The 13,867-nt window shown below is 42.8% G+C and overlaps 1 protein-coding gene across 1 annotated transcript in view; it reads left to right on the top strand.

Annotated features, from left to right (window-relative positions):
• Nucleotides 1-13,867, top strand: part of PRPH2 (peripherin 2) — a 38,139-nt gene that overhangs the window by 11,930 nt on the left and 12,342 nt on the right. Inside the window, exon 2 of the mRNA XM_056563413.1 lies at nt 6,667-6,913. Coding sequence (XP_056419388.1) covers nt 6,667-6,913 — 247 coding nt within the window. The remainder of the gene's footprint in view (nt 1-6,666; nt 6,914-13,867) is intronic.

Below are 13,867 nucleotides of genomic sequence, written 5' to 3'. Positions count from 1 at the left end.
CTTACCTAGTCCTATGTTTTATTGTCTCCTTTATAACAAAATGTGGCTAATTGGATTACATCATAAGATGATTTATTATTCTTTCCATTGATTTTATATGTACTCACCTTTCTGTCAATGTCTGCTGCACTGTCTCTGACTTTTGTTCATTTGTCAATAAAATATATATATATGTTACTTAAGGCGCAAGCAGGGTTTAATTGCACCTTTTAGTTTACACATTTCTGCTGATTTTGAGTTGTAAGGCACAAAGCCACTGAAAAGTCTCTAAGACTACACCAGCCCAGACTTAGCTTAGCTTTTTGGTGTATGTGAAGAGAGATATTTCAAAAAAAGGTTTACATGCACAAAATGTATCAAATGCTCTGTGACCATTTAATACATTTGGTTGATCTACACATTACCAGCACACAAAAAATGGTGTAGAAAAATGCTTCACTTAAACCTACAATGATAAATGCTTCATTAACACCTACAATGATAAATGCTTCACTTACACCTACAATGATAAATGCTTCACTTACACCTACAATGATAAATGCTTCACTTACACCTACAATGATAAATGCTTCACTTACACCTACAATGATAAATGCTTCACTTACACCTACAATGATAAATGCTTCACTTACACCTACAATGATAAATGCCAGCCATTAGGTATAGAAGAGACATGGTTACCGGCACTCACCGTTAGGCTTCATCCAGCCAACTCGGCTTCAACTGCTCACACGGACGTCACCGGTTCCAGACACGATGCAGGACGCTCAGAGGCGACTGCTGGCGGCTTCGCACTGTGTGGGCTTCTTCCAGCCTCTGAAGAGGCCAGCAGTCGCCTCTGAGCGCCCTGCATCATGTCTGGAACCGGTGATATCCGTGTGAGCAGTTGAAGCCGACTTGGCTGGCTGAAGCCTAGCGGTGAGTACCGGTAACTGTGTCTCTTCTATGTTATATATGTGGTGGCTGCGTGGGGTGTTACCCCTGTTGCCCTGTCCAGCAGCCTCCCTTCAGTGTCTCCTGGGCTCCTTGTACTTGTTTTCCCCCTGTATATATATATTTTGCTATGTATTATAATATATAATGTGTTGTTGCTTTAAGAAATGTACCATGAGATAGTTACCCAGGAGGTACCAGTGACCAGGTGATCCCAGGAGTGACCTATGGGCTCCCTGCTAGTCTCCCCCATATAGCTTCTGGGTGGAGCTTCTCTCTATTGTTGCTGAGGTCCAGTGCTGTCAAGTTGAGTCCTAGTGTTTGTGTCCAGAGTCATTGGGGGCCTCAAGTCCAGTCTGCAGCCACAGTCAATTACAAGTAATCTACAGTCCTAGCTTTGTCAGTCATCAGTCAAGTCAGTCCCTGTCAGCAACTGTCAAGTCAGCGTGGTCTGCATTAAATTGTCCAGTCCTACTACAAGTCCCAGCAAGCCCTTAAGGTCTTGGAGTCACTGGTCACCTCTGTGGGCCCTGGCTGAACTGTATAGACATTTTTTCACCTGTTTACCCTCAGTAAAGCTACCGTTAACCGTAACTTGGCGTCAGAGTCATTATTGCCCCATGCCTAGCCCAGGATCCAGCGGTATACCTTCAGGTGGTATCGAGGATAAACCACACCCTGGCATCACGAATACAAAGGGTTAATTCCATCTGCCCTCGGGAAACAACATCTGCCCTCATCACACCCCGTTACCACAATATATATATATATATATATATATATATATATATATATAAATACTCACCTTCTCTGTGCTCCCACACCAGCAGGGTCTCCTCTCAGTCTGTTGCAGGCTGTGCACAATGACTTATGACATCTTGTGCATGCCTGAGGAGAACTGTCAGACTGTAAGAGACTGAGTCCGACAGTTCTCCTTTTTACCTACTGATCTGCACCAGAGCCTGCACATTCCTACACAGGACAGTGGTGGAAGCACAGCAGGCACATTTACACTCAAAGCTGACTGCCTGTGTGCCCAGCAAGGATAAGCGCCCCCCCCCCCCCCCCCCCCAATACCCACTATTCTGCTGAAATTATTCTCTCGCTTCATGACAGATGCGTCCCTTTGCCTTAAAGGGGTACTCCCATGGAAAACATTTTTTTTTTAAATCAACTGCTGCCAGAAAGTTAAACAGATTTATAAATCACTTCTATTTAAAAATCTTAATCCTTCCAGTACTTATCAGCTGATGTATGTTCCAGAGGAAGTTCTTTTCTTATTGAATTTCCTTTCTGTCTGACCACAGTGCTCTCTGCTGACACCTCTGTCCATGTCAGGAACTGTCCAGACCATTAGAGGTTTACTATGGGGATTTGCTTCTACTCTGGACAAATCCTAAAATGGACAGAGTTGTCAGCAGAGAGCACTGTGGTCAGACAGAAAGGAAATTCAAAAAGAAAAGAACTTCCTCTGGAACATACAAGAGCTGATAAGTACTGGAAGGATTAAGATTTTTAAATAGAAGTAATTTACATATCTGTTTAACTTTCTGGCACCAGTTGATTTAGAAACAATATTTTCCAGTGGAGTACCCCTTTTAATTGCAATAATTTTGCAGACCTGTTAACAACATGGCGACAGGAATGTTTGCCCATGGATGCCATGTGGTTGTAGGGAGTAGTGAGCTGGGGTGGGCAAGAGGAGCTGTGACTAGTATTGAGGTGATTTTAAAGGGGTACTCCGGTGGAAAACTTTTTTTTTTTTAAATCAACTGGTGCCAGAAAGTTAAACAGATTTGTGAATTACTTCTATTAAAAAATCTTAATACTTCCAGTACCTATTAGCGGCTGTATACTACAGAGGAAATGCTTTTCTTTTTGGATTTCTCTTCTGTCACAAGCACAGTGCTCTCTGCAGACCTCTGTCTTCCATTTTAGGAACTGTCCAGAGCAGCATATGTTTGCTATGGTTATTTTCTCCTGCTCTGGACAGTTCCTAAAATGGACAGCAGAGGTCAGCAGGGAGCACTGTGCTAGTGAAAGAAGAGAAATCCAAAAAGAAAAGCATTTCCTCTGTAGTATACAGCTGCTAATAAGTACTGAAAGGATTAAGATTTTTTTTAACAGAAGTAATTTACAAATCTGTTTAACTTTCTGGCACCAGTTGATTTAAAAAAAAAAAAAAAAAAAAAGAAAGTTTTCCACCGGAGTACCCCTTTTAACATATGACTAACCCACAGGTGAGTGATTCTCCATGCTTATAATAAAACAGGTGGTTTCCCACCAAAGTTGGTTGGTCTAGGTCAATGTTTCCCAACCAGGGTGCCTCCAGCTGTTGCAAAACTACAACTCTCAGCATGCCTGGACAGCCTTCGGCTGTCCAGGCATGCTGGGAGTTGTAGTTTTGCAACAGCTGGAGGCGCCCTGGTTGGGAAACACCGGTCTATGTTGACGCTGTTCTGAGTTGAAGAGGAAAGCAGCAAGTGAGTATTACTGGCCTGAGTGACAAGTCGCCACAGTGGTATTTACTATGGATAGCTGAGAATGAAGTAGGGATGAGAAAGACCGCGCAATTTACAAAAGGGACAGGTGGGGCAGTAGTGATTGACAATGACAGTAGGAGACAACTAGGCCACAGGACCATTGCTGTCATCCATATCATCCAAGCGAAGAGCGCTGAGTGTAACGTGTTACTGCATTAGAACCACCAAATTGCCACAAATTGTTCTAGTACGTTGGAGGCCTTCACCTGAGAGGCGCCAAGCATTGTGAGCTTGTATATGTGTTGCCTTCTTATCCTCTAAGCTTCCAGTGCCTCACTTGAGTAAAGCCTGCTTAAAAGGGTTTTGCCACCATGGACACTTATCCCCCATTCACAGGATACTCACGAGAACTTGTATTTCCTACTCTGTATTCTGTGCATGCGCTATTATCATCTGTGGCCTAACTACAGAAGTGCTAGGATTCAGGCACCCTTATACTTTTCTGTCTATAGTGTGGTGTCCCGGTACAGGACCTTGTCCTGTCCCTGTCTTAAGTCCCCTCAGTTAGAGTCCCTCCATTCCACAGGGCTCTTCTGCAGGGTTTACCCTTTACTCGCCTCCCAAAATGCATTAAAGATATAATTAGAGATGAGCGAACTTACAGTAAATTCGATTCGTCACGAACTTCTCGGCTCGGCAGTTGATGACTTTTCCTGCGTAAATTAGTTCAGCTTTCAGGTGCTCCGGTGGGCTGGAAAAGGTGGATACAGTCCTAGGAGACTCTTTCCTAGGAATGTATCCACCTTTTCCAGCCCACCGGAGCACCTGAAGGCTGAACTAATTTACGCAGGAAAAGTCATCAACTGCCGAGCCGAGAAGTTCGTGAGGAATCGAATTTACTGTAAGTTCGCTCATCTCTAGATATAATGTATATTAGTCAATATGTATACAATTATGTACAGAGTTGTATAGTATAATGTATAGGACCTTCCGGGGTCATGCGATACTGTCATGTGATGTACCCAGAGTTTTCTGGGTTCAGGACTTACAGGCTTTACAACCAATGGGATTAATCCAGCCCCCCTGGTATATAAGGGGCTGTAGTCTCTAAATTCACTCTCTTGGTTCCTGCTCTTAGCTCTCTTAGTTCCGGACTATCAAGCAAGCACAATCAGCATATCTTAATTCATCTTACCTAGGCCAAGGCCTAAAGAACCAGCAGCCACTAAAACCGTGAGTTACCAAGCTCTATCTACAAATTCCTAGTGACTACCATTCAACTCAAATCCTATAATTGGTAGCACGGTGGCCTGCTTAAGTCTCAAGACTACTGGTCCCAGCAAAGCCTGTGAAGAACCTGCATCCCGGTTACCTCAGGAGAAACTGTATATTTGTAAAGACTGTTTGCTCAAGAAGTTAAGTAAAAGTTCCAGTTATCTCATAAATCCTGCTGTGGACATTCCATTTATTCCCTGCTGTTTGTGGGCCGGTTGGCGGCAGGGCCTTCTATACTAAGCAAACCACACCCTGGCATCACGACAAACCAAGGCTTAATACCACCAGACCCTGCGACACCATTGCAACACCCCAGACACCACAATAGAATGCAGACACTGAATGCAGGGCCTTTTACTTTATGTATACATCACTTTCCCACATGGGACATTGGAAAACTTTTCATGCTGTGGAACCTGATGAAGCCAGAAGTTCCAGCAAAACACGCTGGGCAGGGTTAAGTGCATTTGCCCAAATTCTCCTACTTTGATAAAATGATGTTCATCCTTTCTTCATGGTGCCTATTGTTTACATCACTGTTTCCCAACTATGTTGCAAAACTACAACTCCCAGCATGGGAGTTGTAGTTTTGCAACAGCTGGAGGCACCCTGGTTGGGAAACATTGGTTTACATAATGCTGTTTTTGGGTAACAGAACTGTGATGAGCTTATTTTTGCTGGGTACAATCGGACAAGTAAAGATAGAATCTACAAACCCATGTAACACTAAACTATGCATATGTACCAGCTATTTCCTTAAAAGGTGTGTCTGAGATGAGGAAACAAGTTTGCTTCCTCAAACAGCACCACCCTTGTGAATTGGCTGTGTCTGGTATTGCAGCTCTTTAAAATTCTCTAGGGAAGCATTTAGAAGAGCTGTATGGCCAGAGCCTCAATGCTGACACCTAAAGTACTTGCATGCATTTAGAACGTGATACTTTCCTTGAATAGACTTATAAGAAAAATAGTAAGTGACCATTAGTCACCAAAGATTTGACATTGTTAGATCACTAAGGATATAGGTTAAAGGGGTACTCAGCTGCTAGACATCTTATTCCCTATCCAAAGTCTGATCACGGGGGTCCCGCTGCTCGTGTTACAGCACTAGAACCTTCCAAGGCACCCGGCGTTCTAAACAAACGCCGGGTTCCTGCGGCAGTGGTCGTGATGTCACGTCACGCCCTTTCCATTCATGTCTATGGGAGGGGGCGTGTCAGCCAACACACCCCTCCCATAGACATGAATGGAGGGGGCGTGTCGTGACATCACGATCACGGCCTCCGGCACGGTCCTCAAGATCCCCAAACAGGTCATGTTTTCAGGATTCCCTTAGTCTTTCACAGGTGATATAATTGTGGTGATTCCTGATTCACTGACCATAATTATATCACCTGTGAAAGACTAAGGGAATCCTGAAAACATGACCTGTTGGGGGGACTTGAGGACCGCGCTTGAGAAACACTGGGTTAAAGGGCTCTTCCTATTTTGCAAAGTTATAACTATCTGTTCGAGAGGATTCCCCCCCCCCCCCCCCCCCCTGCTAGGGACCCCTGTGATCTTGAGAATGGAGCAGTGGGTTGCACACGCGCGACACTGCTTTATTCATTCTCTATGGCAGCTTCTGGGGATAAGGGCGTATAACATTTGGCTGTTATGAGAATTAATGGAACAGTGGTGCGTATGTGCGCTCCACCACTCCATTTTCACTGGAAACTCGGGTCCCCATTCTCGAGATCATGGGGGCCCCAGTGGTCAGACTACCTTTGATCATGATACTTTGCAAGATGGGAAAACCCCTTTAAGCCATAGTGTCATCAGACCCACGACACTCGAGGCACCAGGATACTAAGCCACAAGGTCACTGTTAAAGCGAATGTGTGTAAATTAAGCCATTAGAAATTAAGGGCAATTTGCTGTTACGTCTCTCATATTGTATCATTGTGTTGTATTTTCTATTTTTTTTTTTTTATTCCAGTCGGATTAAAAGTAATGTGGATGGAAAATATTTGATTGACGGTGTACCATTTAGCTGCTGCAACCCCAGCTCCCCCAGACCATGCATCCAGATGCAGGTGACCAATAACTCGGCCCATTACAGCTACGACCTTCAGACAGAAGAACTGAACCTATGGACCAGGGGCTGTAAGGAAGCTCTGCTCACCTACTACACCAGCATGATGAGCAGCATGGGGGCTCTGGTCTTACTCGTCTGGTTAATGGAGGTAAAACCTTAAAAAAAAAAAAAAAAAAAAAAACTTGCAAAAGGTTGTTGTGCATAAAATATGGTTCAAAAATGTAATTATGAAGATATTCATTTATGTTTATGTTATAAAGCTTAAATCAACTTGTGCCAGAAAGTTAAACAGATTTGTAAATTACTTCTATTAAAAAATTCTTTACCTTTCCAGTACTTTTTAGCAGCTGTATGCTACAGAGGAAATTCTTTACTTTTTGATTTTCTTTTTTGTCTTGTGCACAGTGATCTCTGCTGACACCTGATGCGCGTATCAGGAACTGTCCAGAGCAGGAGAAAATCCCCATAGCAAATCTATGCTGCTCTGGACAGTTCCTGACACGGACAGAGGTGTCAGCAGAGAGCACTGTGGACAAGACAAAAAACAGAAATTCAAAAAAAAGATTTTCTTCTGTAGCATACAGCTGCTAAAAAGTACTGGAAGGATTAAGATTTTTTAATAGAAGTAATTTACAAATCTGTGTAACTTTCTGGCATCAGTTTATAAAAATAAATAAATAAATAAATAAATAAATAAATAAATAAAAAAGGTTTCCACTGGAGTACCCCTTTAACCACTTAAGGACCCGGGCTTTTTCCCTTTTTTCATTTTCAATTTTTCCTCCTTAACTCTCATAACTCCTTAAATCATAACTCTTTAAAATTTCCACCTAAAATTCTATATGATGGCTTATTTTTTGCTTCACTAATTCTACTTTGTAATGACATTAGTCATTTTACCCAAAAATCTACGGTGAAACGGGAAAAATCAATGTGCGACAAAATTGATGAAAAAACACTATTTTGTAAGTTTTGAGGACTTCCGTTTTTACACAGTACATTTTTCGGCAAAAATGACACCTTACCTTTATTCTGTAAGTCCATACGGTTAAAATGATACCCTACTTATATAGGTTTGATTTTGTATTACTTCAGAAAAAAATCATAACTACATGCAGGAAAATGTATACGTTTAAAATGGTCATCTTCTGACCCCAATAACTTTTTTTATTTTTCTGTGTTCAGGGCGCTATGAAGTTTTTAGCGGTACCATTTCTGTTCTGATCAGACTTTTTGATCACTTTTTATTCCCTTTTTTGTGGTATAAAAAGGGATTTAAAAAAAAGAGCTATTTTGGACTTTGGAATTTTTTTGCGCGTACGCCATTGAACGTGTGGTTTAAAAAGTGGTATATTTTTTATAATTCGGATATTTCCGCACGCGGCGATACCACATATGTTTATTTTTAATTACACTGTGTTTTTTTTATTCTTGGAAATACCGGGTGATTCAAACTTTTATTAGGGGAAGGGATAATTGAAAGGGTTAATGATTTTTTTAAAACTCTTTTCTTATGCAATATTATAGCTCCTATAGGGGGCTATAACATTGCATGTACTGATCTTTACCACTGATTGATGCATCTCCATAGGAATGGATCAATCAGTGTCTTCAGCGATTGATTGCTCAAGCCTGGATCTCAGGCTTGAAGCATTCATTCGGCGATCGGACAGCAGGAAGGAAGGTAAGAAGACCTCCTCCTGTGCTACAGCTGTTTGGGATGCCGTGATTATACCGCGGCGATCCCGAACAGCTCCCTGAGCTAGCCAGGCACTTTCACTTTCGTTTTTAGCCGCGCGGCTCAGCTTTGAGCGCGCGGCTAAAGGGTTAATAGCGCACGGCACCGCTTCACTATGGCGCCGGGCCCGCCACGATATGATGCAGAACCGGGACTAATGACGTACGTGTACGTCATGGGTCCTTAACCCCTTAAGGACCAGGCCATTTTACACCTTAAGGACCAGAGCATTTTTTGAACATCTGACCACTGTCATTTTAAACATTAATAACTCTGGGATGCTTTTAGTTATCATTCTGATTCCGAGAAAGTTTTTTCGTGACATATTCTACTTTAACATAGTGGTAACATTTTATGGTAACTTGCATCCTTTCTTGGTGAAAAATCCCCAAATTTTATGAAAAAATTGAAAATTTAGCATTTTTCTAACTTTGAAACTCTCTGCTTGTAAGGAAAATGGATATTCAAAATAATTTTTTGTTTGGATTCACATATACAATATGTCTACTTTATGTTTGCATCATAAAATTGACGAGTTTTTACTTTTGGAAGACACCAGAGAGCTTCAAAGTTGAGCAGCAATTTTCCAAATTTTTACAAAATTTTCAAACTCAATATTTTTCAGGGACCAGTTCAGTTTTGAAGTGGATTTGAAGGGTCTTCATATTAGAAATACCCCATAAATGACCCCATTATAAAAACTACACCCCCCAAAGTATTTAAAATGACATTAAGTAAGTGTGTTAACCCTTTAGGTGTTTCACAGGAATAGCAGGAAAGTGAAGGAGAAAATTCTAAATCTTCATTTTTTTTACACTCGCATGTTCTTGTAGACACAATTTTTGAATTTTTGCAAGGGGTAAAAGGAGAAAATTTTTACTTGTATTTGTAGCCCAATTTCTCTCAAGTAAGCACATACCTCATATGTCTGTAAAGTGTTCGGCGGGTGCAGTAGAGGGCTCAGAAGCGAAGGAGCGACAAGGGGATTTTGGAGAGAACATTTTTCTGAAATGGTTTTTGGGGGCCTTTTGCCCTATTACCCAATGTGAAAATGAAACATTTGGGGTAACACTATCAATATAGTGCAAAAAAATTAAATTTTTCACTTTTACGTCCCACTGTTCAAAAAACCTGTGAAGTGTAAGTAACACTATTACATTCACCTTTAGGAAGCCCCTAGGGCGCCAAAACAGCAAAAAAAAAAAAAAAACACATGGCATACCATTTTCACCTTTAGGAAGCCCCTAGGGCGCCAAAACAGCAAAAAAAAAAAAAAAAAAAACACATGGCATACCATTTTGGAAACTAGACCCCTTGAGGAACGTAACAAGGAATTAAGTGAGCCTTAATACCCCACAGGTGTTTCATGACTTTTGCAAATGTAAAAAAAAAAAAAAAAAAAATTTTTACCTAAAATGCTTGTTTTCCAAAAAATTTTACATTTTTACAAAGGGTTAAAGCAGAAAATACCCCCCAAAATTTGAAGCCCAATTTCTCCCGATTCAGAAAACACCTCATATGGGGGTGAAAAGTGCTCTGCTGGCGCACTACAGGTCTCAGAAGAGAAGGAGTCACATTTGGCTTTTTTGAAGCAAATTTTGCTCTGGGGGCATGCCGCATTTAGGAAGCCCCTATGGTGCCAGGACAGCAAAAAAAACAACACATAGCATACCATTTTGGAAACTAGACCCCTTGGGGAACGTAACAAGGGGTAAAGTGAACCTTAATACCCCACAGGGGTTTCACGACTTTGGCATATGTAAAAAATAATAATACATTTTACCTAAAATGCTTGGCTTCCCAAAAATATTTTTTTTTTACAAAGGGTTAAAGCAGAAAATACCCCCCAAAATTTGAAGCCCAATTTCTCCCGATTCAGAAAACACCCCATATGGAGGTGAAAAGTGCTCTGCTGGCGCACTACAGGTCTCAGAAGAGAAGGAGTCACATTTTGGCTGTTTGGAAGCAAATTTTGCTCTGGGGGCATGCCGCATTTAGGATCCCCTATGGTGCCAGGACAGCAAAGAAAAACCCACATGGCATACCATTTTGGAAACTAGACCCCTCGGGGAATGTAATAGTGTTACTTACACTTCACAGGTTTTTTGAACAGTGGGACGTAAAAGTGAAAAATTTAATTTTTTTGCACTATATTGATAGTGTTACCCCAAATGTTTCATTTTCACATTGGGTAATAGGGCAAAAGGCCCCCAAAATTTGTAGAACAATTTTGTCTGAGAAAAAAAAATACCCCATATGTGGATGTAAATTGCTATGTCGATGCACTGCAATGCTCAGAATGGAAGGAGTGAAAATGTTGTTGAAATTGAAGTCATGTGCATTTATAAAGCCCCCAACAGCAAAAAAAAAAAACACATTAGAAACTACACCCCTCAATGAACGTAGCAAGGGGTACAGTGGGAAATAACACCTCACAGGTTTTTTGAAAAGTGGGCCATAAATTGAAAAATTTGATTTTTTTACACTAAAATGCTGGGGTTACCCAATTTTTAACATTTTCACATGGGGTAATATGAGGAATTGGGTTACAAATTTTGGAGGGCTTTTTCCCCTGACTATAAAAATACATCCACATATGGGGTAACGTGCTGGGCGGGTGCACAACAAGGCTCAGAAGTCATAGAGGTCACTTTGTATTTGAGGCCTATGGCGTATCAGTAGCTGACGGTTACATAGATTCCGAGGAAAATACAAAAATGAAACACCCACATGTGACACCATTACAGAAAGTACCCACCCTGGGGAATGGGTATAGGGGTAAAGAGGACCTTTTGAACGCACAGGTGTTTCCTAAATTTATTTTCCAGGAATAGATGAAGGGTAGCTTTTGAAAATTGCAATTTTCAACCTATGCTCTGCTTCATCTTTCTGGGAACAACTAACATGTGACTCCGAATTGTCGCCTGGAAATACAACAGAGCTCATGAGCAAGAACTCTTCGCATTTGATGCGGATGTTTGTTACGGAACAGTTACATACATTCAGAGGAAAATACAAGAAAGGAACACCCACATGTGAGAATACTACAAACAGTACACCCCCTAGGGAAGGTGTATAAGGTGAAGTGGAGATTTGGAACAGACGGGTGTTCCCTTCATTTATTTTCCAGGAATGGATGAAGTGTACTATGGGGGGAAGAAAATTGCAATTTTAGAACTGATATGTCAATTAATTTTCCCAGAATGATGACCCAGAGTACAGCCAAAAGTAAAAAGGATGCCCGCCCCAAACCCTATACTCTGAATCATCATTCTGGGAAGGGGATGTGTGGGGCTGTCCCTATTCTGTTACCTCAAATGCGCACCCGCTCAGGTCAGAGAGAGCGTTGCGCATTTGAGGCAACTGCAAACCTCCAATGCTGTTGACTCTGTGTCCCATGGCCCATTTTTTAGGGGGAAGAAAAAAAACATATTGGGGTATTGGGGAAAAAGGTATTTTTTTTTTTTTTTTTTTTTGGGGGGGGGTGTTTTGGTTTAAAATTTGGACTGGTACATTGGAGCCGAATTCTGGGGAATGAAAATTAGGGCAAAGGATGGAAAATTTTGTACTCCATGGAAGTGTGATACTCCCTGAAGCAGCCTATGCAGAGGCCCGGATGATCGGGGCAAGTGTCACACTGAGTGGTGGTGTCCTTCCGTCTCCCCCTCCTATGACACACTCTGCATTTCTTCTGCAGTTCGTCCCGTCCTTCCAGTGTTGGGGATCACACCTGGAAAGTGTTGGCCGGGGACGATCTGGGGACCTAAAGTTCCAGAGGTGCTCTGACCCGCTCTTTGGCGGTCACCATAGATGAGGGCCTTTAGAACTACCTCTTGAAACTCCAGGAATGTCCCTGTGTTGCCAGTGTTCTGGTACAGTATGAAAGAGTTGTACATGGCAACCTGTAACATGTAGACCGCAACCTTTTTATACCATACGCGTGTTTTCCGCATGGCATTATATGGTTTCAGGACTTGATCAGAAAGATCAACTCCCCCCCATATACCGATTGTAGTCTAGAATACAATCGGGCTTGAGGACCGGTCCCGCGGTACCTCGCACAGGGACAGGGGTGCTGTCGTTCCCATGAATAGTGGTGAGCATAAGGACATCCCTCTTGTCCTTATACCGGACCAACAACAGGTTCTCATGGGAAAAGGCACGGGACTCACCCTGGGGGATAGGAGCATGTAGGGGATGGGGCGGAAGGCCTCTTTGATTCTTCCGGACTGTCCCACAAGCGACCGTGGATCTGGCGGCGAGGGATGTGAAGAGAGGGATACTAGTATAAAAGTTATCCACGTAAAGGTGGTAACCTTTATCTAGCAATGGGTGCAAAAGGCCCCAAACGATTTTCTCGCTAACACCCAGAATGGGGGGACATTCTGGGGGTTCAAAATGGGAATCTCGTCCCTCATACACTATAAACTTGCAAGTGTACCCGGAGGTACTCTCGCAAAGTTTATACATCTTCACGCCATACCGCGCTCGCTTGGTAGGGATGTATTGCCGGAAGCTGAGTCTCCCCTTGAAGCTGATGAGCGACTCATCAATAGAGACCTCCCGCCCCGGGACATAGGCCTCCCAAAATCTGGCCCCGAAGTGATTGATGACCGGCCTGATTTTATACAGGCGGTCATACGCAGGATCAGTTCGGGGGGGACGTGTCGCATTATCAGCATAATGCAAACATTTCCGAATGGCCTCGAACCGGGAATGTGCCATGGCCATACTGTAGAGGGGTGTCTGATAAAAGACGTCCCCACTCCAATATTGCCTGAAACTGGATTTTTTAACTATACCCATATGCAGCACGAGGCCCCAAAAGGTCCTCATTTCAGCTGCACCGACTGGAGTCCAGCCGCCGGGTCTAGCTAAAAGTGAGCCCGAGTTAGCGGCGTTGACATACAGATTCGTCTGTGTAACCATCAAATTAACAAAGTCGTCACTGAAAAAATGACCGAAAAAGTCCTTTTCAGTGAACCCGGCGATGTTAATTTTGATTCCTGAGTCGCCAACAAACTCAGGAATCACAGGCTCATGGTCCGCTGGCTCAGCCCAGTCAAGTTCTACGGTACGATGTACCAGTGATCTTGGCAGGGGGGCTTCACTAGTATGAGCGCCAGGGGGATTCATACTAGCATGGGGCACAGGGTCAAGGACAGAGGTGGTTTGCTGCGGCTTCTCCGCCGCCTTGGTGGCTCATCATCAGAACTAGATGATGAGAAGGACGATGAAATAAGGAAGGTGGGGTCTTCATCGTCCTCTGAGCCGCTCTCGGTGTCGGAAGCAATTATGGCATATGCCTCCTCCGCCGAAAACACACTGCGGGCCATTTCCCTACTCTAATGGGAATACGGGTGT

This window comes from Hyla sarda, chromosome 3 (genome assembly GCF_029499605.1).
Source record: "Hyla sarda isolate aHylSar1 chromosome 3, aHylSar1.hap1, whole genome shotgun sequence".
In the NCBI taxonomy this organism is placed as follows: domain Eukaryota; kingdom Metazoa; phylum Chordata; class Amphibia; order Anura; family Hylidae; genus Hyla; species Hyla sarda.
The sequence above is the reverse complement of the archived record's forward strand: the minus strand, read 5'-3'. Positions and strand labels throughout refer to the sequence as shown.